At 40.9% G+C, this 23,604-nt stretch overlaps 1 protein-coding gene across 5 annotated transcripts in view; it reads left to right on the top strand.

Annotated features, from left to right (window-relative positions):
• Positions 1-23,604, top strand: part of FYN (FYN proto-oncogene, Src family tyrosine kinase) — a 191,683-nt gene that overhangs the window by 151,917 nt on the left and 16,162 nt on the right. For 3 of the 5 annotated variants that reach the window (XM_053306399.1, XM_053306486.1, XM_053306563.1), the window contains 7 exons: positions 407-505; positions 1,421-1,524; positions 2,876-3,025; positions 9,764-9,928; positions 12,575-12,754; positions 23,078-23,154; positions 23,249-23,402. In XM_053306399.1, the coding sequence (XP_053162374.1) occupies positions 407-505; positions 1,421-1,524; positions 2,876-3,025; positions 9,764-9,928; positions 12,575-12,754; positions 23,078-23,154; positions 23,249-23,402 (929 nt within the window). Of the gene's footprint in view, positions 1-406; positions 506-1,420; positions 1,525-2,875; positions 3,026-9,763; positions 9,929-10,303; positions 10,460-12,574; positions 12,755-23,077; positions 23,155-23,248; positions 23,403-23,604 lie in introns of all 5 variants that reach the window. The other 2 variants (XM_053306653.1, XM_053306740.1) reach the window with 2 other exon arrangements.

Genomic DNA, 23,604 nt, shown 5'->3' with positions numbered 1-23,604 from the left:
ACCTATAGCAGTAACTCCCTTTGATATCTCTCTCTATCCCACACCATTTATTCCCAAATCAAAATTCTCTACACAAAAATAAGAGGTGTTTATTATCATTTATTTGTTATGTGATATTAAAACCCTTTGCAGGAAGTGTTTGTGTATGTGTTTTTGTGCAAACTGTATACATATTTTATCATCTTATTTGTGATTGCTGGTGAATAGTTATAACATGCACTACTTGGTTGTTCCATAGCCAGGAAACTGCATTTTTCATCCTATCACTTTTTAATTATGAATCTCCAAAAGACTGATGTTTTTCTACAGAATAAACTTGTAAAGAGAAAAGCAAGTTACAAGTTACTATTTAGGCAGACTTTTAATAGAAGAAATATTTTATATGTGTTTTCCTTTTGTCTTTCAGGGAAGGAGACTGGTGGGAAGCCCATTCTTTGACTACAGGAGCAACTGGTTACATTCCTAGTAATTATGTGGCTCCAGTTGACTCCATTCAAGCAGAAGAGTATGTTTTTCTTTTTCTTTTTATAGAAGCTCATTAATGATGTCCTTGAAAGTGGTACCAGAGATCATTGTGATGGATTGTGATGGTTTTCAAGCAATCTAAATTCACATTAATTTTCTTTTTCAACTCTGCTGATAAAAAGTTGGGTAATTAGGAGAACAAACTTGATGTCTTCTCATCAAGTAGGAACACCCAGAATTTCATGACCTGGATATCCTTTATGCTCATGCATCAAAATAGGATAAAGTTTGTCTGCATTTTGCACTAACTAATTAACTGACCTGAGGTACATGCATAATAATCACAACTTCAGCAGCATTCACCTTCTGACCTTGTGGTTACAGTAGTTAGAAATGTGAAGGTTAAGAGGAATATTGCTGCATTTTCAAAATGCTGTCGTCAGTGCAAATTCTGTTGAAGCTGAAATGAGCATGTAGTCAATTGTCAGTGGGCTGTCAATGTAAACTGTTCTGCTTTAAAGATAGTCTGCTACCTCCAGCAGTACACTTCTGCTCTGCATTTAATCTTTCTAATATATGGTAAAGGTCAGGTTCTGATAGCAGTTATCAACAGGGCAACAGCATGATGTTCATATTGACTGTTGCTGTGTTTCCCTTAACTGTTTCTTCTATAATGAGAAAAAATCTGTACACTTACTACCCAGAAGAGTTCTTTCAATACTTTTCTCAGAGCACAAGAAAAAGTTGACAGACCCCTATAATTTATCCTTAAATAATCTATTTTTTTAAACCTATACAAATTTTGGCTTACTCTTTAGCCTCTACAACTAATATACTACAAATATTACAAATACAGCATTCAACAAATGTTTGCAAAGCTGTTAACATAGAAAATGAATAAATAGTTGCCTCCTGTTTAAAATGCAGTCTTTGCCTGCCTCGTGTTTTCATTTAGGTGGTACTTCGGTAAACTTGGAAGAAAAGATGCTGAGAGACAACTCTTGTCATTTGGAAACCCACGAGGGACTTTCCTGATTCGTGAGAGTGAAACCACCAAAGGTAGTATAGCCAGCATTTTAATTATTATATAGAAAGGAAAACGTTCTCAAAAGCCAGCTCATTAGATGTACCCATTGGCTGGCATGCAGATTAGTGTTGTGCTAGCACAGTGAGAGAAGCTGCCTGCTCTGAAGAAGTTCACCGAAAAGCATAAAGTTGTGGTCCTCTGCAGCATTGCACAACCAGTAGTGGAACACCTTCTTCAGGTTGTACTACAATATTGCTCAACACATTGTACACCTTTTGTACAATTTGTCAGCCACTGTACAGTGCCTGAAAATCTCAAGTTAGACATTCCCAGGTTGTTGAAGCTGTCTAAGTCTGGTTAGTGGCTTTAGATCAGTCTTCAACTGGTGGCCATCTACCTCGAAGGAGCAGCTCCTAAACTGGGATTAGAGCAATCTCTCTACTGAGGTTAGATGCTAACTGGGCTAAATGGGCAAAGAGGCACCTTTTACCGTGGTGATTCTCTTTATTTAGCAGGGGGAGAGTAACTGGCCCTATCCACCCCCAGCACAGTACTTCCAGTGACTGTTGCTGGTGTGTGTCTTATGTTTCTTTTTAGAATGTGAGCCCTTTGGGGGACAGGGAGCCATCTTATTTGTTTTTTATTTCTCTGTGTAAACCGCCCTGAGCCATTTTTGGAAGGGCGGTATAGAAATCGAATTAATAATAATAATAATAATAATAATAATAATAGATTCCAGAAAAGCAGAGAGCAACCCCATTCCTGCCCCTTTCTTTGCACACTTTATGCTGCATCCTTGTACTAGCACAATAGCATTAGGCTAGCATTATACTAAGCTGGATGTAAGCCTCTACTTTTTCATATAACCTCAGAATGCTATAGATTAATGCTACATGATTTGTTCTTGAATAAACTTAATTTTCAGATCATTATTTATGAATTGGGTATGATTGTGCCATTGCTGAATTGTCTTCTGGTGTGGAGAATGATTGGTTGACTAGTTAAAACTTTGCTGCATGTTTGTGGAATTCTGCAAAGCTCAGGATTCTTCCTGATTTTAAGAACACTATGCAGATGATAAAATTGCTAATTAAAGCTGATTTTATCAGCACTTGTCTCTACTGTTTTGTCTTTGATCTTCAAATTCTAAAGAACTGCATCATTAAATCATCACACCAAACAAGGTCCACTTTCATGGTCTTGAAGGAGTGCTGGGTTTGCTTTTCATGCCTTATGATTCTTACTGTAATTATATTGGACTGCCCTATTTTTGCTTGGACGTTAACACATTATACAAAGATTTCAATTATGTTCCATTGGAATGAGCATCTTTCTTTTATACCTAGCAACATATGTATGGCTTTTATTTTCCATTTTTAATAGGTGCCTATTCATTGTCTATCCGTGATTGGGATGATATGAAAGGAGATCATGTCAAACATTATAAAATTCGCAAACTCGACAATGGTGGATATTACATTACAACAAGGGCACAGTTTGAAACTCTTCAGCAGCTTGTTCAGCATTATTCAGGTAATTCTGCAAATTAATATTTGGTAAATATGATCAGTTCCTTTAATGTTCAAAATATTGTCTAGATAATGTTTTGTACAGAAAGAGTTAAGAAGCTTAATACAGTGGTCCCTCTACTTACGAAATTAATCCGTTCCGAATGCACATTTGTAAGTCGAAAAATTCGTAAGTCGAAAAGCGGTTTCCCATAGGAATGCATTGGGAATGGATTAATGCGTTCCGGAGCCTAGAAAAAAGACCCAGACCCCCAGTAAGGCTTGCAAACTGCACAGGAACATTTCTTTTCAAGAATAAACAGGCAGTAAACAGGCAGGCAAGTCAAGGAAACCGCATGTAAAATTTGTAAGTCGAGGAAACCCCATCTAAAAATTTGTAAGTCGAGGAAACCCCATCTAAAAATTTGTAAGTCGAAAAAACCACATCTAAAACCGGATCTAAAACTGCCGTTTGTAACTCGAAAAATACTTATGTCGAGTAGTTTGTAAGTCGAGGGACCACTGTATATTTTTATTGTTTATACTGTTTTTTATACAAACTGGTTAGAAAAGAAATATGTTAACCTGCATGTTTCCTATCATGAGAGCAAAAAAAGAATGAGGTATTTATTTATTTCAAAGTCTTCCTCATACTAGTCCAAAATACCTTTGCACTATGTAAGCTACTTTCTTCGCTAAGTGCACTCCTATAGTGCAAAATCATGGGAAAGATGCTGAGCATTCCATTGACTAGGCATTTCTTGATAGTCATATAGCATTTCAGTACTTTGTCTTTCTGCTTTGCTTTCATTACCAGAGAAGCAGAATTCTTTTCCTTTGTAATGCAGTGCATTTATTTGTGGTTTTTTTACAACCAGAATTTCATTTTACTATTTTAAGTTTCAAAGTTCATTTCCAGGACTTCATTTTGTGTCCCCAAATTCATCATCATGGTCATCTGATAGTTGTCACCAAGGTTCCCTCTAATTTTTTTTCATTAGTAAGTGGGATGAGTTTTGTTCTGGACAGCAGTATCAAGCAGGGGTGTGCACAAAACCGGTTTGCCCAGTTCACTTTGAGTCAGACTATATGTTCAAGAAACTGATTTTGTGATTTCCTTCAAGCGCAATACAAATTGCAAAATGGTTGAAACATTCTGATGAAATGGTAGTCAAGTTGGCTGATTTGACAAAACAAATTCAAAATGTTTTGCGTGTTTTGGCCATAGAGAACAATGGGAAAACTCGAAACACTCCATTGTTCCCCATGGTTAGCTCTCAGGGACAAAAAAATGGGTTGCGTGGTAGGGCATGATGGGTGCTACTGCTACACAACCCACAAAAGAAATGGGCAAGTGGGATATTTTTAATAAAATTTTTATCTTTCCCCCAAACTCCCAGAGGATAGGGGTTTAACCTTTCGCCAAAACCCCCATGGTACCCATGATGTGTGCTACCTGCTACCCAAACCACAAAAGAAATGGGCAAGCAGATGATTTTAAACAAATGTTTAACTTTTCACCCAAATCCCCATAGGATCCTATGGAGGGAGGCTAAAATATTGTTTAACCCACTTGCCCATTTCTTTTGTGGGTCGGGTGGTAGGTCCCACCCATCATGCGGCATGCCATACCTCCCAACCCACTTTGATGTCCCTAGGAGCTACCCATGGGGAACAATGGGGTGTTTTGAGTTTCCCCATTGTTCCTTATGGCCAAAACAAGCTGGACTTACATAATGCACACAAATTTTGCACTGCAATTTGCAATGCAGTTTGCAACCCTGCTTTGAAAAACACTGAGAACAGAAGCACACAGTAAAAGGAAATGTGTCCCTGCCAACACGGAACCACACACATTTCAAACACAGTACAAAAATGGCCAAAAGAATCACTGACCCAGAATCCACTGCCAGTCACAGTGCCTGCACTGCGGTAACATCATTGGCACAAGTTGCGATCTCTCTATCTCTCTCTCTCTCTCTCTCTCTCTCTCTCTCTCTCTCTCTCTCTCTCTCTCTAACACACACACTTATGACTCCTTACTTCATCATTGCAACAGCTGCCACAGCAGGAACCTTAGCAGCAAGCATAGTGATAATTAAGCTCAACTAAGCAACTTCAGCCCCTAAATATGTGCATTGAGAGCACTTTCATGTCATAATAATCCTAAAGCTGTCTACCAAGCTGGAAATAATTGAGGCTGCACAGACTGGTGAAAGATGGTTTTGTTTTGAAAACCATCTTTTAAAACAAAACAAAACAAAAAGGCACCTATACATAGCAGGATATTTGCATGCATTCATACACATATACATATGTGGTGGGAGAGATCCATCTTTTGCTTACAAGGTGGGTGGGTGTGTGTGCGCTTGCGCGTGGTCTCCCTCCCTCTCTCTCTTTCTCTCTCTGCATACATACAGACTGGATCAAGGCCAGGACAGTAGAACCACAGTGCCTCTTTTCAGACCTCTGTGGGGAGAGGTGATCCCAGGAACCTAACCTGCAGTTGACATAACTAATGCTGGCTAAAAAACTGAAGGCTGGGATAATGGCGAAAAGGCCTTCTAGAAGATCCTCAGTTCTTCCACTAAGTGGCAGTGGTGACTCTCTATATCTGCCTCTCCCCATTTCCTATCCATCTCACAGCTTTTGAACCAATTCCAATACTACTGCCCCAGTACCATGGATAGGGAGAGGAGTGGAAACATTACCTTCACCTACTTATATCCTCTCCATTCTCACAACAGTGGCAGTATCAAAGCTGAAAATTTGCCCTTTTTCGGCTCTGCCACTATTTGTGCATACTGTACTATATACTAGTATATACTATTGTGTATGGCCTGAACAGAGGTGATCCACATTTTTACCACAAATTACTTCTAGTGGATCTGTGCTTCAGCATCATCCCATAGAATGCATATGTGTTGACACTGACAGCCTTTGGTCGTATTTATAGCTTGCTGCTGTTGATATCCAAGCAGGGAAAATTCATAATGGCCTACATGCAGACTATTGTTCAGTCAGCAGATCGTTGTTTCAGTGAACCGAAGGGGCATTGTACTGATGGATGGGGTCCCAGTAGCACGGCACCCCTTCTATTTGCATCCGCTGATGGATGTTGGCCATCGACTTACAAGTATTCTCACATGGATTTCTGCAAATATGCTGCATATGCGCTGCAGAGCTCCTTAAAATTAAATGTTATTAAAATTTGCAAAATGTATGTTTTTATGTGAGCAGAAACATTAGTGATTACAAATTATTCATATTTTTTCCTTTGCATTTATACAAAAGCAAATTTTTATTCATGTTACAAGTGCCATCCTTGTTGATTTTTCGCATAGATGTATAAGAGCCATAACTTATGACTGATATTAAGGCATATATATACTTATTCCAGTGAAGAAAAATTTTCATTTCTTCTCATATATATTGAGATAATCTACAGTTTGCATGATGTCAGCTGTGAAATTAGCTGAAATGCACTACTGTATAATTTCATTAATCATTTTTAAAATTAACGTTTTCATATTTTAGATAACATAAGTACATCTATATGCACACACACAGTCCTCTATAAACTTTTATATTGAAAATCTGCTCTTTCAAGAAACAAGCAACTGTACTTTTAAATGCTTAATTCTGGGTTAGCATAACTATAATAACTCTAAGAATGTTTAATTTAACCTTGTTTGGGATTATTCCTGCATCATTTTGCTTCTGTTTGCGGCATTACTCAGCCTCTCTCTGTTGCTTTACTCAAGCAGGATCTTATCTGTAAAAGTGTTTGGCCTGACTGCTTGACCTAATGTTAATTAGGAGTATTTAATTTATGCCTGGCTATTTTTTTTAACATTAATTAATACTGCAAATAACTCTCAGGCATCTCTGTTGTATCAAAGCACTCTCCTTTGCTTCTAAATTATTTTTAGTCTATGCAGATTCAGCCTAATAATGTGTTGGTTCTTGTCTCTGTTCTTGTAGCAGCATCATTGTAGTGCCAATATCTTAATCAATGGCAGATTTTGCAACTTATAGAAAAACCTGTTGCTTCACAGGTGTTGGCTTCTGCATGGCTACCATCTTCTTGCTTAGATTTGGGCCAGTGACATCATTGGCCAATATGCAGGCAAAACACTGCTGCCATTTACCAGCAGTGCCCACATGGTGCTATGCAAGCCATCTCCTCCCTCAACTGCTTTCAATAGAGGCCAGTCTGATGACATTAATATAATAAGCATGAATTGACACTGCATGATATCAGTGAAGCTCTTCTCACGATCCATGAGAAGAGCTTCTGTTGGGCTTGCAGGGAGAGTGGGCAGATGATCAAAGGGGCAGCCCTGGGGTGGCTGAATCGGCCGCCCACACAACTGCCAGCTCCATTACGGCTGCAGAGATTGGGGGCCATGTGGCCCCCAGAAGTCTCAGGATGCCCCACGCAAGTGCGTGGCGCATCCTGGAGAGACCTCCAAGCCCAGGAGGCTGACTGCAGCCTCCCAGTCGGAGTCTACTCATGTGTCACCGCATGCCACAACGACACACGAGCAGAGAAATGAGGTTAACTGAGCGCTCGCTCCGTTAGCCTCATTTAAGGGGAAGGTGTTTTAGGCGAACTAGCCACCTTGGGAGCACTGGGTTTGCCTGTGAGCCCAGTGGTTCCCATGATCAACGGGAAGCAGACTAAGCTGCCCGGGCTTAGCCACTTTTCTCCATTTCTCCACAGGCTTCAGATCATGGATTGTGGGGATTCTTTTTGTCTCTAACTGTAGCTAAGACTATTACAACACTTGAAATAAACACATGAAATATACTTATGCTGAGCCAGACTATTGGGCCACCAAGTTCAGTATTGCCTATGCTAAATGGCAGTGGTTCTCCAAGATTCCAGGCAGCCCTGCCTAGAGATACCAGGGACCAAGCCTGGAAACTTCTGCATGCAAAGCATGTGCTCCAGTGAGGTGGAATCATTTCCCAAAATGGAGAGGTCTGCAGCTCACTTCCAGTTGCTTAGGCATAAGTGGGAACAATATGTCTGCTCCAACCCGCAGTAAAGTTTTGGATGGATTTCCCCCAGAGTTCTTCTCTGCCTGGCTTTTCTACAGAGGAAGTAGTTCTTATCTGTAAATGAAGATACCTTGAAAATTAGAAGAGCAGTCCCTGTATGGTACTGCTCACACACACACACACACACACACACACACACAGTTCAAGAGTAGGGGTCAGATTTCTCTTTTAAAATGACTCATCCCTCCTTTTGTCACCTCTTCTCAAAGCAATGTAACACATGTTAAAGAAGCATTAAAAAGATACTCCTGTCCTGAGGATGGTGGTGTTGGTTAGGGAGTAAGCTAATAATTAGCCCATCCCATGTGCATGTCTGTACACAAGCATTATCAGAGTGGTGGCAATAGGTGCATGAAGCAGCAGCAGCAGCAGCCGTACCACTCTAGTAACAGAAGAACCAGCTTCTCATTTCTCAAACTATTTTCCATTGCATAAGGAGCTGCTCTGATCCAAATTTAGAAATGTGTGACAGGCAATCACTTCCTGTTTGATAAACATGCCAGAATGTCTTGAAGAATAACTCTGGGGAAAGGTGGAACCCTTGCTGCTGCTTTTGTGGACATGCATGTCTCTCTGCTGATCAGGAATTGTTTTCTGTAATCTCTGAATCAAGTTATAAAATACTATTACCAGAACGGCCCCGAGGTGCTCGCTAGACACCTCAACTAAGCTTTTGGCATAAAGTGGGGAAATTAACTTGAGTTGGGGAGCAGTTTGGCTCCAGTATCAATTTAAGCAATTTTGGTGTATTTTGAAAGGATTAAGAGGTTCAAAAGCATAGCTGGAGTACCCTAGCCAAGTGCTCTGGGGCAACTAAGATGGAGAAATTTAGCACCATGACCTTAGAAGGACCTGTTCAGCCAGTTCCTATTGTTGGATATAGAAGAACAACATTGGCAAATACAAGGCATTCTGCAACCTACAATGGGCGGGAAAGTACTGGCTGCAGTGAAAGTACTCAGCCACTAGCAACTGCCTCACAGATTTTTATTAATGAAGTACAATGTATTATTGTTGTTCATTGTTCACATTTATAGCCCGCCCTTCCTCCAAAGAGCTGAATGCAGCTTCCGTGGTTCTTCTTTGTGCAGATGGAGTTATATATAAGATGCTGTTGTTGGAAGCACAGGAAAATTTGTGCTGTGCCTGTTGCTAACTAGTCTGAAGATCAATGACTAGTCTGATAATTTGTGACAACAATCAAAATACAAAAAATGTAACATGTGGCATCCATTTCATACAGAAAGGCTGTACAAAAACACTTGCAAATCTTATCAGCCTGTGCTTCATTTTCAATGCAAAACTACAGTCTGTAACTTAAATAAAGGCTATAATGTTAAATTGGGGGGGAGGCGTGTCACTGGGATATTTGAAATGAATATATTGAATTATGTTATATAAACCACACATAAATGTTGCATGTTGCAATAACAGCAAGGATCTGAGGGATGATTTATCCATTCATTATACCAGCTAAATCACAGGATTATCAATGCTCTTGAAGTAGAGTTTCAGATACCTCTGGATATTTTTCAAATGAATGTTTTAAGTGTGCAGTTTGTTTATCTCAGCCTTTTTTTTTAATGCTACTAACAGATGATGTAACTTGTTTGCTAGCGTTGTTTTCTTGCTTGCTGTGTTTGTTTCATGTTTGTTACTCTTTTCTTTCTCCTCTGCTTCACTTCTGCTTCATCAGAGAGAGCTGCAGGTCTTTGCTGCCGCTTAGTAGTCCCTTGTCATAAAGGAATGCCAAGGCTTACTGATCTGTCTGTCAAAACCAAAGATGTCTGGGAAATTCCACGAGAATCACTACAGTTGATCAAGAGACTGGGAAATGGGCAGTTTGGGGAAGTATGGATGGGTATGCAGAGAAAATATTACTTTTTTAATAGTCTCCCAACTTTGGGGGGCAAGTTTGAAAGATGGAATGTGGAAGCAAAGAAAGTCTTGACCACCAGCTTCAAAGAGAAGATGTCTTCAATTACTCACATTCCTGATTTTGAAAACCTTGCATTCTGAGCACTAAATAATTTATAGGGGTGAGAAAGATGCTGTTATCATGGGCTCTCTGGCTCTAAATATCAAGTTAGATTCTGTTAGTTATACAACGGTTTGTCATGAGCCCGCTATCGAGAAATCAACTGAATAAAGGCACCAAACTACCTTCCATCTTTCGCTGTGCATGCACAACTATATGGATTATAAGTATGTCTTTTATTAATTTCCTTTCCTGTAGAGAAAGCTGATGGTTTATGTTTTAACTTAACTGTGATTGCATCGAATTACATTCCACAAACTGTCGGATTGGCTAAGGATGCATGGGAAGTTGAACGAGGTTCATTGTTTCTGGAAACGAAGCTGGGTCAGGGCTGTTTCGCTGAAGTGTGGAGTGGTAAGGCAGCGAAAACTGTACTGTATGGGAAGAATAATTAAAGCCATCATGAAAGAAGTCAGTTTCAGAATCAAAGTCCATAGTGAAACCAAATGATAAAATGTTGCCATTCTTGATATGGGTCACCATTAGAAGCCCCATCTGTCAATTTGCTGTGCAAGTCCAGAAGTGCTTAGGAGAGGTCAAACTAATTGCTGTATCACTTGCTATATCACAAACAGTGTTCCATTAGCACCAATGGAAGTTTTCCCCCCATGAGAAATCGCGTGGGGGTGTGCAGTCTCAATCAACACCATGGCTTGCTCCATCCATGGTTCCAGTGTGGCTTGCATGTCTCCACCCGTGCTATTTACAAACAGAGAGAGAGAGAGAGAAATACAAACAGCACGTTTAAAGGCTACATCCTCCTCATGACCAGAATGACCACGGTTAAAGAGTTAACCAGGATTTAATCTACATGAGAATGTGGCCAAATTTATGTGTAGTTTGATCCTGACACTGGTAGTGTATTCTAGTGTTACAAGGAAGATATGCAGTACATATGTTTTGTACTGAGTGAGGGTAGTCATATATTCCAGCTCCTAAATTCTATCACACTTCAGTTTGCCTGAGGAAAAAAAATCCAGATTAGGACTGTGCCAAATTGCGCTGACTCAGTTCCCACCAAGTTCTATAGGACAAAGAAAACAAGCTATAACTTGGGACACAACTTGGGGGAACAAAACACCCAGAACAAAACCCAGACCTGGAGTAACCTGGAGCAGATTGTACAGGGTGTGTTTAGCTCCCAACCAAGTAATGCTCCCCATTTACTTTTCCCCATAAAAGTGAATGGCTTGCATTGTCTTCTAAAGGGAAGAGTAAAGCATTGCATAAGGACACGTTGTTACAGTGAGGCAAAACCTGCCCTCTATCCTTGATGGTGAGTGGCCTGGCCCTTACTAATGGGAATACTTCAAAGAGCACAATATACAGGCCCTGCCTACACAGTTACACTCCACCAATCATGACAGATTTCCTTAGCTATATATAAATTGCTAAGCAGCCTTCTTATCTTACTAAGCATGTATGCTGCCAATGCTTATTGTGAGAAAAAATTAACTATATGTATTAACATTCATAGGTTGACATGATGCAGAGTGTGCTGGCAAGGGTGCACAATCCACCAGGACTGCTGCGGACTCACAAGGCAGCCCTGGCACTGTTGAGAAAGAATTAGCAGTTCCCAAAGCAGCACTACTGAGGTTATTCCCATTCACTGTAAAGGGAATAAGTGTGATAGAACTGCTTGTGCAACTGCTCCTTCTCAGTACCGTTGAGGCTGCCTTACAGGTCCACGGCAGCCCTGATAAAGTTTGCACTATCATTGGCATGCTACTCATCGTATTGGCCATAGACATTAAGAGCATAGCCTCTGTTATGGCGCAATACCCAAAAGGTACTTCTGAGAATGTGACGTTAGCCAGGCTGCAAGCCAGTGGGTCCAAATTAAAGAAGGTAAATGGGTAACTAAATTTTTACTACCATTAGCATCTGCTGCTTCTAGATGCCATATTTATTTATGTTTACCACTCCTCTTCTTTAATATTTACATAGTAAGGTCATTCTCATGACTGTTCAGGGAAGGGCGTGGTGGGAAGTCAGGACACAATCTACCTTCCGCCACATGATTCGCGCTGCACGTCCACATAACTGGTGTGTGAGTGATCAATGAGTGGTGAGAGGGCTGGGGAGGAAGCAGGCTGTGGCCTCCTGTATCCCACAATGTACCACATGAGGAGTGTGGTGCATTGGGGGATTTCCCCGCTGCCAGGCGCTCTTGCTGCCCAGCTCTATAAACACTTGTACTGCAGGCAGCCCAAGCGTTTAAATGACCTGAGAAGAGTGCACTCACACCCTTCTACCTCACTATAAGCCAGGTACTAAAACCCAGGTTACCCCAGTGAATAGCACCAGGATTGGGACTGATCCAGGTGATCCACATGAGCAGCCCTAACCAGGTAGGGCTGTGCAAGCCCAGGTAGGGTTGGTCATGTGCACAACCTTAAAGCATATTCTGTGTGATCTTTAAACATGGAATGTTTCTTTTGACTGTATGTGTGGATTTTTTGGTAGGTACTTGGAATGGAAATACTAAAGTGGCAATAAAGACACTGAAGCCTGGAACAATGTCCCCAGAATCATTCCTGGAGGAAGCGCAGATCATGAAAAAACTAAAGCATGACAAACTGGTTCAGCTTTATGCTGTGGTGTCTGAAGAACCTATCTACATTGTCACAGAGTATATGAGTAAAGGTAGGCTAATAATTGCACATTGATCAGTAATAGGTCCCAACTGTTTGTAGGTGTGTGTGAAGTATGAGAGTACTTTCTAGGTCATTTATTACCAATCAGCTGCACATTTATGAGTTTGTTCTGTTAGCAGGCAGCCTTTATTCCCCTCCTTTCTCCTCTTTGGGAAAGTCTGGTTTTCTATGGAAAGCAATGGAACTAGAGCATAAACAGGCACTTGATCCCAAAGAGGAAACTGGCTTCTGCTTGGATCAAGCAGAGATGTTGTGCAGAAACTAAAGCAGTGAAAAAGCTGCTTAGCAAAAGGTGATGCACCCACATTGAAAAACGTATATTCTTAATTGAGCCAAAGTTCTTGACCAACAAAAGAAGGCATGTGGGACTCAAGAGCCTTTAACTATCCAGACACTCTGGAATGCAATCAAAATCAGTCACAAGTCAGGTATATAGATTTGGTATTAAAATTTTATTTTGTTCTTAACTTCCTCTGAATAGCCGAAGCCACACCCACACCCTTCTCAAGTCTGTTCTCTTGGGCCACCTTTGTACCTAAAATTTTCCTATCTTTGAGACTTTCCTGAAGACACATGTTAAAGATTTCTGGGAAGCATCTTGGCTGCTGTTGTGGGAGTTGTGTAATCCAAGCTGTCCACTACAACCCCAGAAGGTGAATCACTTGACTATTGAACTCCAAGTTGAAACACCAAACCGCAGTGTCCAGAATCAATTAAAATCATTAACCTTGAGCATTCTTTGTGACTACTGCAGAGAGACCTGCCCTGGACAGTCTGGAAAGCCAGAGTTCTTGGGTCACTCTCTGTGCCACGGGACCATCTCTGTTGCCTGAGAGGCCCTAAACTCCTGAGCAGCACCCTAGAGAAACATTGAGGCTGCGTCATTCTCTATGTGGGAATACTATAGGCTAACCCTACCCCTGACTTCCTGGAAATCCAGTGCTCTCCTTCACTAGTTATGGGCATGCATAGTCCACAGATCTTGGTGCTGTGCCTATACCCACCTCCACTCCTTGCCCTTGCTTTGGCAACATTTTCACATAGGACCTCAAATCTTCTCCCAGTGGCAAGTCTTCCCTTTTAGCATCACACATGAAACAGCAAGATACAGGACAAGTAATAGATGCTCCTTTCTCTCCATTCATTCTCTCCCCCCACCCAACACCCACTAGCTGCTAGGCTATTAGAACCTTCACTTCTTCACTTCCCCTCACTCTTTATCTAGTCCCCAGATTTATTATCATTTTTCCAGAAACCTAAATTTCTGAGGCAAATGGGTATTCATACAACTTAAATACATGAAAGAGTAGTAAATATGTGTCTTTCTTTATTCTTAAAATGTGTGTGGACATAGGGAATAGTGACTCTAATACACGTTACCAACTATGAGTACCAATCAGTAGGGTAGACGGAGCATCAGTGATTTGTGAGAATACTTATGCATTAATCCATTTGTGTCTTCATAAGCCTATTTTTATCCATCTACCACTGGGTCACTTTGATTTAGATTTTATATCCGCTTTATATTGCTTTCTCTCTCTAGTCCTCTTCAGGTGTTGTACAGACTGCACACAACACAACCAGAGTGTGCAGACAAGCCTGTATGCTGATGCACTCCATACCCTGCTCCCATCTATCCACAAGTACAGCATTTGTCTGCAGGCACAAATTGAGGCAGGGGGAGATCTTCCCTATAATTGAGGGCGTGTCCAGTTTTTCAGATCATAGAGTATCTCTCCCCAAGTAGAGCATTTGTCCCTGCAGAGAAACACTGTGAAGTGGTGGAGCAAATATACCAGTGAGTCGAGGCTCGCTGGTGTAATCCAGTTGATGTTTTTATTTATTTATTTTGTAAATGTTGTAATCATGTGCAGCATACATGGTTGCATGTTACCTGAAGAACGCTTCATTTTCAGTGACTCACATGTCCCGCAGTAGAATGTTGGAGTTGCATAACCTCTCACACAGCTGAGGGGCTCTAACACATGCAGCAATCATGCCTCCCAAGAGAATAGTACCGGAACTACTGCCCTCTTGTAAGATCTTACATCACAGACTACTTTCATTGTTCCCAAGAAGTAGTGCACAATGTGCACTTGCACAAGAAGTCAGTAGTTCTGGTAATGCCCTCTTGATGCAGACAGTTCTGCAGCACCTACATTACACTGCAGGACATGTAAGCCAATATCTCCATATCTCATTTCTTCCCTATTTTACCATTTTACCTGCACTTGTTTTCACATCTCGTTTATCTCTCATTACTGTTTGAGGCAATTTGTTTGAAAAATCATACTCATGTCCTGTTCCACCAGATTCATGTTATGGAACATAGGAAGCTGTCATATACTGAGTCAGACCATAGGTCCATCTCGCTCAGTATTGTCTACACAGACTGGCAGCAGCTTCTTCAAGGTTGCAGGCAGGAATCCCTCTCAGCCCTATCTTGAAGATGCCAGGGAAGGAACTTGGAACCTAGATGCTCTTCCCAGAGCAGCTCCATCCCCTAAGAGAAATATCTTACATTGTTCACATGCCTTTCATATTCAACCAGGGCAGACCCTGCTTAGCTAAGGGGACAAGTCATGCTTGCTACCACAAGCCCAGATCTCTTCCTTAAATGTATGGTAGGAACATAGGAAGCTGCCATATACTGAGTCACCATTGGTCTGTCTAGCTCAGTATTGTCTTCACTGACTGGCAGCGGCTTCTCCAAGGTTGCAGGCAGGAATCTCTCTCAGCCCTATCTTGGAGAAGCCAGGGAAGGAACTTGAAACCTTCTGCTCTTCCCAGAGTGGCTCCAACCCCTAAGGGGAATATCTTGCAGTGCTCACACTTCTAGCCTCCCATTCATATGCAAGCAGAGCGGACCTTGTTTAGCTAAGGGAACAAGTCATGCTTGCTACCACAAGACCAGCTTTCCTCTATTGGGAATTTGAAGATGAGTCTTCCATGTCCAAACCCAGCATTCTAACCCACTGTGCCACACTGGTAAAATAGCAAACTCAGCAATTTCACGGCACAATTCTGAGCTTGCTGCCTCTGAGACTCTATGCTTCCTTCCAGAACAACGTAAGGAAGGGCTTAACCTGCCAGCAGCGTGTAATACCAGAGACTCTACTATATACAGGTGAAACTCGGAAAATTAGAATATCGTGCAAAAGTCCATTAATTTCAGTAATGCAAATTAAAAGGTGAAACTGATATATGAGACAGACGCATTACATGCAAAGCGAGATAAGTCAAGCCTTAATTTGTTATAATTGTGATGATCATGTAGTACAGCTCATGAAAACCCCAAATCCACAATCTCAGAAAATTAGAATATTACATGGAACCAAGAAGACAAGGATTGAAGAATAGAACAATATCGGACCTCTGAAAAGTATAAGCATGCATATGTATTCAGTACTTGGTTTGGGCCCCTTTTGCAGCAATTACTGCCTCAATGCGGCGTGGCATGGATGCTATCAGCCTGTGGCACTGATGAGGTATTATGGAAGACCAGGATGCTTCATTAGCGGCCTTCAGCAATTCTGCATTGTTTGGTCTCATGTCTCTCATCCTTCTCTTGGCAATGCCCCATAGATTCTCTATGGGGTCAGGTCAGGCGAGTTTGCTGGCCAGTCAAGCACAGTACACTGTATACTTTTCAGAGGTCCGATATTGTTCTATCCTTCAAACCTTGTCTTCTTGGTTCCATGTAATATTCTAATTTTCTGAGATTGTGGATTTGGGGTTTTCATGAGTTGTACGCCATGATCATCACAATTATAACAAATTAAGGCTTGACTTATCTCGCTTTGCATGTAATGCATCTGTCTCATATATCAGTTTCACCTTTTAATTTGCATTACTGAAATTAATGGACTTTTGCACGATATTCTAATTTTCCGAGTTTCACCTGTATTTTCCCAATTAGAATTACTTTGCTGTATGAAGTAGCATGTGAACAACTATAAAGTAATGTTCCTACCAGAGGGAAATACCTATTGTAGTTATTCTTGCTTTGACTAATTGTACAATATGAACACAGCTTCTAATGTGTTTACATGTTGAATTAGGTGATTAATATCCAAGTGATTTTAAAGTAAAGAAAGCGCAGATTTTGATTAATTTTTTAAAAAATCAGGAATTGCTGTTTGCTTTGTGTTAGGATTAGATATTTTTGGGGTGCCAAGGTGAGTGGGTATTAGAATTTAGTGTTGGTTCATGATGATTTGATAGTAGGCAAGGAGCTGTGACTGAAAATCCTGGGATTGCTTGTGTAAACGTTACTGATTCTGCATGACGGTCCAGAAACTTTTCAGTATCTTATTGGTATAAACATAAACACTTAGCAAGCAGCATTTTCATATTTGTTTGGTTGGATTTAATCACGTATTTACCCACGATCCAAACTGCACTCAAGGAACTGAAAGGTGATATGCCCCCCAAAACATAAACAGTGCTATATGAAAACCTCAGATACCAATACATAATGCTCAACTACAAAATGTAGGGAGGAGGGGTGGCACGCTTTGAACTGATCATCAGAATAACTTCTTACTAAGTCACCCATGTTTACACGTCATCATGGGCTGTGTCAAAATTACAGTCATGAGTTGTATTTGTTTTTAAAATACAGTTTAAAAGTATTTAAAACGTCTTTAAATATTTTTAAAATATTTTAAAATATTTTGTCTCATCCTTTTGTACTTGTATTTTGTCTTATTCTTGCCTCTCTGCTGTATTTTTCTTGAGTAATTAACAATGCAGAATAATTCCTTGTAAAAATTGTTGATTCCATATTATGCCCCTGCTATCTCTTTTCCCTTTTGTAAGTTCATCTCAGTAAAATGTTGGAAGATGGTGTGATTTCCCTCTCTCCCCACTCGTGTTCCTAGGCATTGTACAATCCATTCCACACATTTCCCTTAACAATGTATTTTGAATTTTTTATATAATGCTAAATCTTATGCACTCTTAAATGGAAAAGGTTATTGATTTCCACTTCCTAAGGCAATTAGACCCTGGCTCCGTAAATATGCTGAGCTCAGGTGTTGTTGTGCGATCTAGCTACTTTCTCCATCAGGGAATGCTTAACTAAGCATTCTGGACTGACATTTTAAATACTCTGTGTACATAGGAGGTCTCAGCAAAATATTGTTAGGATGATAGGAGACTCTTTTTAATGATTTAGCTATGATTGGACACTGCTCATCTCTTCTTACCATTAACAGTACTTTCCCGCTTTCATACAAAGTAGCTGATTGAGCTTATTTAAGATGACTCTCTATTGGTTTGTGTAGATTTCCTGCAAATTGTTAAAAGTTGTAAAATCACACTTTGCTGTGTTACGGAGGATGATCACAAAGTTAGAAAAAGTACATCTTATTAATCTTATTAGAATTGTATGTTTGTTCCATATCCAAAGACAGTTTCCTGAATATCTGGCAAGGCTCCTTTAAGAAACAGATTGTTATGTAAGGAAGGGTCAGAGCTAAGTAACTTTGCCTGGGCAGCAGCCTTAAAAGTCAACAGTCATTGCAGAAAAGCCACTGGAGCAACATTATCTTAATGCTGTCTTACCCACCTCCTGGATCACACTTGGTGCCAGGGGCGTGGCTAGGGGCCTGTGTTCACCCCTCTCTCTGGTGGCCCCTTGGAGTGAGGGAGCTAATGAAGAAAATAGGGAAGGGTGGAGCTGGCGGCCCCTCAGAAGCTTGAGGGCTCGGGTTCTTTGAAACTTATCCACTCAATTATAGCTACATCCCTGCTTGGTGCTAACTGAGGTTCTGACTTCTCGCCCTTGGAGCTATCCATGGTTGGTGCCAGTCCTGAATCTCAACCTTGGCAGAGATCCTAGCTCAGCTCAGAACAGGATAACGACAAGGTACACCTCAGTACTCACTTTTTATTATTATTTAAACACATAAAACACATAGCGAACATACCAGTGAATGAATACATTAGTAAGTAAATAAAAGTAAGCAAATATGTAAGCATGATTCATAGCTAGTAAATATAAGAGTAAGTTTCCTTCCAACTATGTTTATCACACATACTCACAGATTTTCAAAACCAGAGCTAACTAGTGCAAACTATTTGCAATCCCTAATGAATTTGTCATACATGGTGGTTGGCATCCCCATGAATCATGGATCTGCACCACAGGAAGAAACATCCCCACAACAGATTGCTTCCTTAGCTCCGCAGAGCTGATCATGTTAGGGAAGTGATTTTTGCTGATCTCTCCTTGCCCCAGAAATGCCCTGCACCACCTAAATATATGTCCCTGAGTGTCATACTACCGTGTGCCAAGACATTTCATCTTGGCACCAGCCACAGTGCTAGTGGGGCTGTTGACTGGTACCACCGCAGGCCATAATTTAGTCACTTTATACTGTATCTAGAAACAGATCTCTGAGAATCATTTATCTTAGCATAAGTCAGTAATTCTGTAAACTTACATAACCACTCCCTTTAGTACAAGTAGAGGAAACATTCATAGCCTGTGACATAACCCCATGGGAACCTCAAACTGATAACCCAGAGCGCTTTAATCTAGGGATGTGTGAATCGATTTGGGTACAAATTGGTTTGTACCTGAATCTAGCTGATTTGGGTGATTTAGAGACAGAAAAAATCGCCCGTGCTCCATTGACTAGATTTGGATCCAAATTGAATCATGCCAGATTCAATTTGAATCGATTTGAGATTTAGATTCCTCCTATCAATTTCCCCAGATTCCCAATTTTCATTTTTTAAAAAAAGCTAAGCTCTAGCCCTTGTAGAAGTAGAGTTATGGAGCAAAATGTGTGGTCACTTATTTTCAAGTGTTTGGATTCTTTGGTGTATAATAACTTTTCCTCAATGAATCCCTATGATGATTCATTTCACACTTCATTTCTTCTGTTTATTTTGACTGTCTTTGCACAGTGGCAGCTGTCAACTGCCATGTGCCAACTACATCTCGTTCTCATCCATAAGGCAGTGCGGTATTACTCAGTTTATGTTCTAGGAATTTTTTCAAGTGTTTAGACTCTTTGGTGTCTAATAAACTTTCCTCATAGCCGCCTTGGGATTTTCTTAATGAAAGGCGGGGTACAAATTTAACTATAAATAAATAAATAATGAATCCCTATGATGATTCATTATACACCAAAGAGTCTAAACACCTCAAAAATTCCTAAAACATAAACTGAGTACCCAGTGGCTTGCAGATTGGGGGGTAGTTGGCACATGGGATGCCACTAATTCCCCACCCCCACCTGCAAAGCAGTGGGGTCAAAATGACCAGAAGAAATGAAAGTGTGTAATGAAGACACCAAAGAATCTTAACACTTCAGAAATTCCTAAAAAATAAACTGCATGCCCCACTGCCTTCCAGGTGGGGTAGGGTGTAGTTGGCACATGGCAGTTGACAGTTGGCACTGTCCAATGACAGTCAAAATGAACAGAAGAAATGAAGGCATATAATGAATCCTCATAGGGATTCTATAGGGATTCTTCTACAATGAATCCTCATAGGGATTCATTATGAAGAAAAATTATTAGACACCAAAGAACATAAGAATAGCCCTGCTGAATCAGGTCCAAGGCCCATCTAGTCCAGCATCCTGTTTCACACAGTGGCCCACCAGATGCTGTTGGAAGCCTTCAGGCAGTAGTTGAAGGCACGCCCTCTCTCCTGCTCTTACTCCCCAGCAACTAGTACTCATAGGCATCCTGCCTCTGAGGCTGGATGGTGGCCTCTGAGGCTGGAAGTGGCCTTTAGCCCTCTGACTAGTAGCTGTTGATAGACCTCTCCTCCATGAAGTTATCCAAACCCCTCTTAAAGCCATCCAGGTTGTTGGCTGTCACCACATCTTGTTGCAAAGAATTCCACAAGTTGATTATGCATTGTGTGAAAAAGTGCCTCTGTTTGCTGGTCCTAAATTTCCTGGCAATCAATTTCATGGGATGACCCCTGGTTCTAGTGTTATGTGAGAAGCAGAAGAATTTCTCTCTACCCACTTTCTCCGCACCATGCAAGATTTTATAGACCTTTATCATGTCTCCCCGCAGTGGTCTTTTTTTCTAAACTAAAAATTAGCCCCAGGTGTTGTAGCCTTGCCTCATAAGAAAGGTCTTCTAGGCCCCTGATCATCTTGGCTGATCTTTTCTACACCTTTTCCAGTTCTTCAATGTCCTTTTTTTAGATGTGGTGACCAGAATTGTATGCAGTACTCCAGGTGTGGCCACACCATCGTTTTGTATAAGGGCATTATAATATTAGCAGTTTTATTTTCAATTCCCTTCCTAATGATCCCAGCATGGAACTGGCCTTTTTCACAACTGCTGCACATTGAGTTGACACTTTCAACGATCTGTCCACCATGACCCCAAGATCCCTCTCCTGGTCTGTCACCGACAGCTCAGATCCCATCAACATATACTTGAAGTTGGGGTTTTTCATCCCAATGTGCATCACTGTACACTTGCCAACACTGAACCGTATTTGCCATTTTGTTGCCTACTCACCCAGTTTGGAGAGATCCTTTTGAAGCTCCTCACAATCCGTTTTGGATTTCACTAACCTAAAGAATTTGGTATCATCTGCAAATCAGGCCACCTCGCTGCTTGCAGATGAATCTAAACACGTCAATATTCCTAAAAAAAATAATGAGTTTATTAGGGACCATAGGGACCTACCCACCACCCAAATTTGGTGCCCCTAGGACCTTTATAAGTGATCCAAATTGAATTGAATCAAATCCAAATTGAAACTGGAGTGATTTGGCGGGACAGATCCAGACACAAAACAAATCAGACATGATTCAATTCGGGCACAAATTGAATTAAAAAAATCGATTCATGCACATCCCTACTTTAATCATGAAGTGAATAATGGGACAGTGGGCATGAGGAAGCTAGAAGCTGTGCAGGTACAGAGCAAGGACAAGCTTGCACAGATGGCACCGGCTGTCCAAGAGATAAACTGTATTGGTAGAAAGAGGTGTGGCCCTAATTTTAATAATGCTTTAGGAATGACAAAGTCTAAAATAACACAAAATAAAGGTCTTAAGAATTTCCCACTTTTACAGGATTTTATCACTAGTTTTTTCTTTTTATCTTATTCCGTTTTAGCTTTTCCTTATTATTTCAAGCAGTCAAAATGAATTCAGATCACAAATGGCTCCAAGTATTAAGGGAGAGACGAACGGACACATTGATGTGATAAAGAACCCACAATGAACATTAGAACAATAATTGAAAAACCAGAAAGCATCTCCTTGTATACTATTTTATATATACAGTGCACTCTATTGTTGTACACTAGAAGGAAGGAAGGAAGGAAGGAAGGAAGGGTTGGAAAAATGTATAAACAAGGCAAAAGAACCCATTCTGACATAATGAGGCTGTTCTCATAAGCAGCCAATCAGGGTTAAGGCAGCCAACCGTGGGCTTGGCTGACCATGAGGACTGCCAGGCGCCACACAGCTCCCATCGGCACCTCGGTGGCAGACCCAGCTATAAATCCCGGCTGTCAAACAAGGTAAAGGGAGCAAGCGCTCTCTTAACCCTGTTTAACTGACCATGTGTCAGCGCTGGCTACTTTCAGTCAGCACTAAGACATAGAGGGGTGCCTGCCTGTCACCGGGGGATACGCACAATGCACCGCACACTCATGCGGTGCATTGTGGGATTTCCGGGAGCCAGGACAATGCATCTCTGCCTCTGCAAGTCTGCGCTGCCTGGGACAGCAGTGAATTGTCTGGGCGTGTGATCCGTGTGCCTAGCAACTGGAACCCGGTCATCTGTGAGGAAGGTAAGCTTCTGTAGCCTTCCTCCCCGCACACCTTCCTGCCCAGGCCCCTAATCGTGAGAAAGGCCCGACATCTAGCATCACCAAGACTACTTCTGAAATGATTTACTTGAATTAATGAGCGTTTAGAATGAAGGGTATCAGTAACTACACTAGCACAACTTTGCAAGATGGTCTGATGCTGGTGCTATAAGAAACAAACTTCATCCGAAAATGTTTGAGTAGTGGTCTGCAGTTAGAAATCTGATAACAAGGTTCAGGGTTAAAATATGATTCTTCTTCACTTGTATTTCTTTCATGCTTCTGTAGTTGTATGCATTTTGCTAGGGTATATTTTGTAGTTTTGTGTACTGACCTGAAATGTTGCAGGAGTTGTGTGATTTGAAGGTTTGCCTAAGTTTTATTATGACCTGCACTTTAATAAAAAATAGTGCTGTTTCTCACTCAAAAAAATTGCTGTCTTATATGCTGCCCAATAATTTAATGTCTCAAATAACGTTTTTGTGTATCACTGTTGCATTACAGGAAGCTTGCTAGATTTCTTAAAGGATGGAGAAGGAAGAGCTCTGAAATTACCAAACTTAGTGGACATGGCAGCACAGGTAGATTTTGAATTTGTAATTAGTAGCATGTATTCATGGCAAGTTCTATGTCATTTTATTAAGTAGACTACATTGTGTATTGTGTATCTAACAGGTTGCTGCAGGCATGGCTTATATTGAACGAATGAATTACATACACAGAGACTTGCGATCTGCGAACATCCTCGTAGGAAATGGTCTAATATGCAAGATCGCTGATTTTGGATTAGCAAGATTAATTGAAGACAATGAATACACAGCCAGGCAAGGTAGGATCAGAACCAAGTGTAACCTTGACTGTGACTATGGAAATGGTTGACAGACAGGCATGCCAAAATATTGGTGTTTTACTGCATACTTAATCATCTGGTGCAAATGGAATATTAATTGATGTTAGATTTAGGACTGTTGGGGTTTGTGATTATTTAGCAAAGCACCAAGGAAGCTACCGCTCCAGTTACAGAGTGCAGA

This window comes from Hemicordylus capensis, chromosome 1, assembly GCF_027244095.1.
Source record: "Hemicordylus capensis ecotype Gifberg chromosome 1, rHemCap1.1.pri, whole genome shotgun sequence".
In the NCBI taxonomy this organism is placed as follows: Eukaryota; Metazoa; Chordata; class Lepidosauria; order Squamata; family Cordylidae; genus Hemicordylus; species Hemicordylus capensis.
Note: the sequence above shows the minus strand (reverse complement) of the source record. Positions and strands in the feature narration are given on the sequence as shown.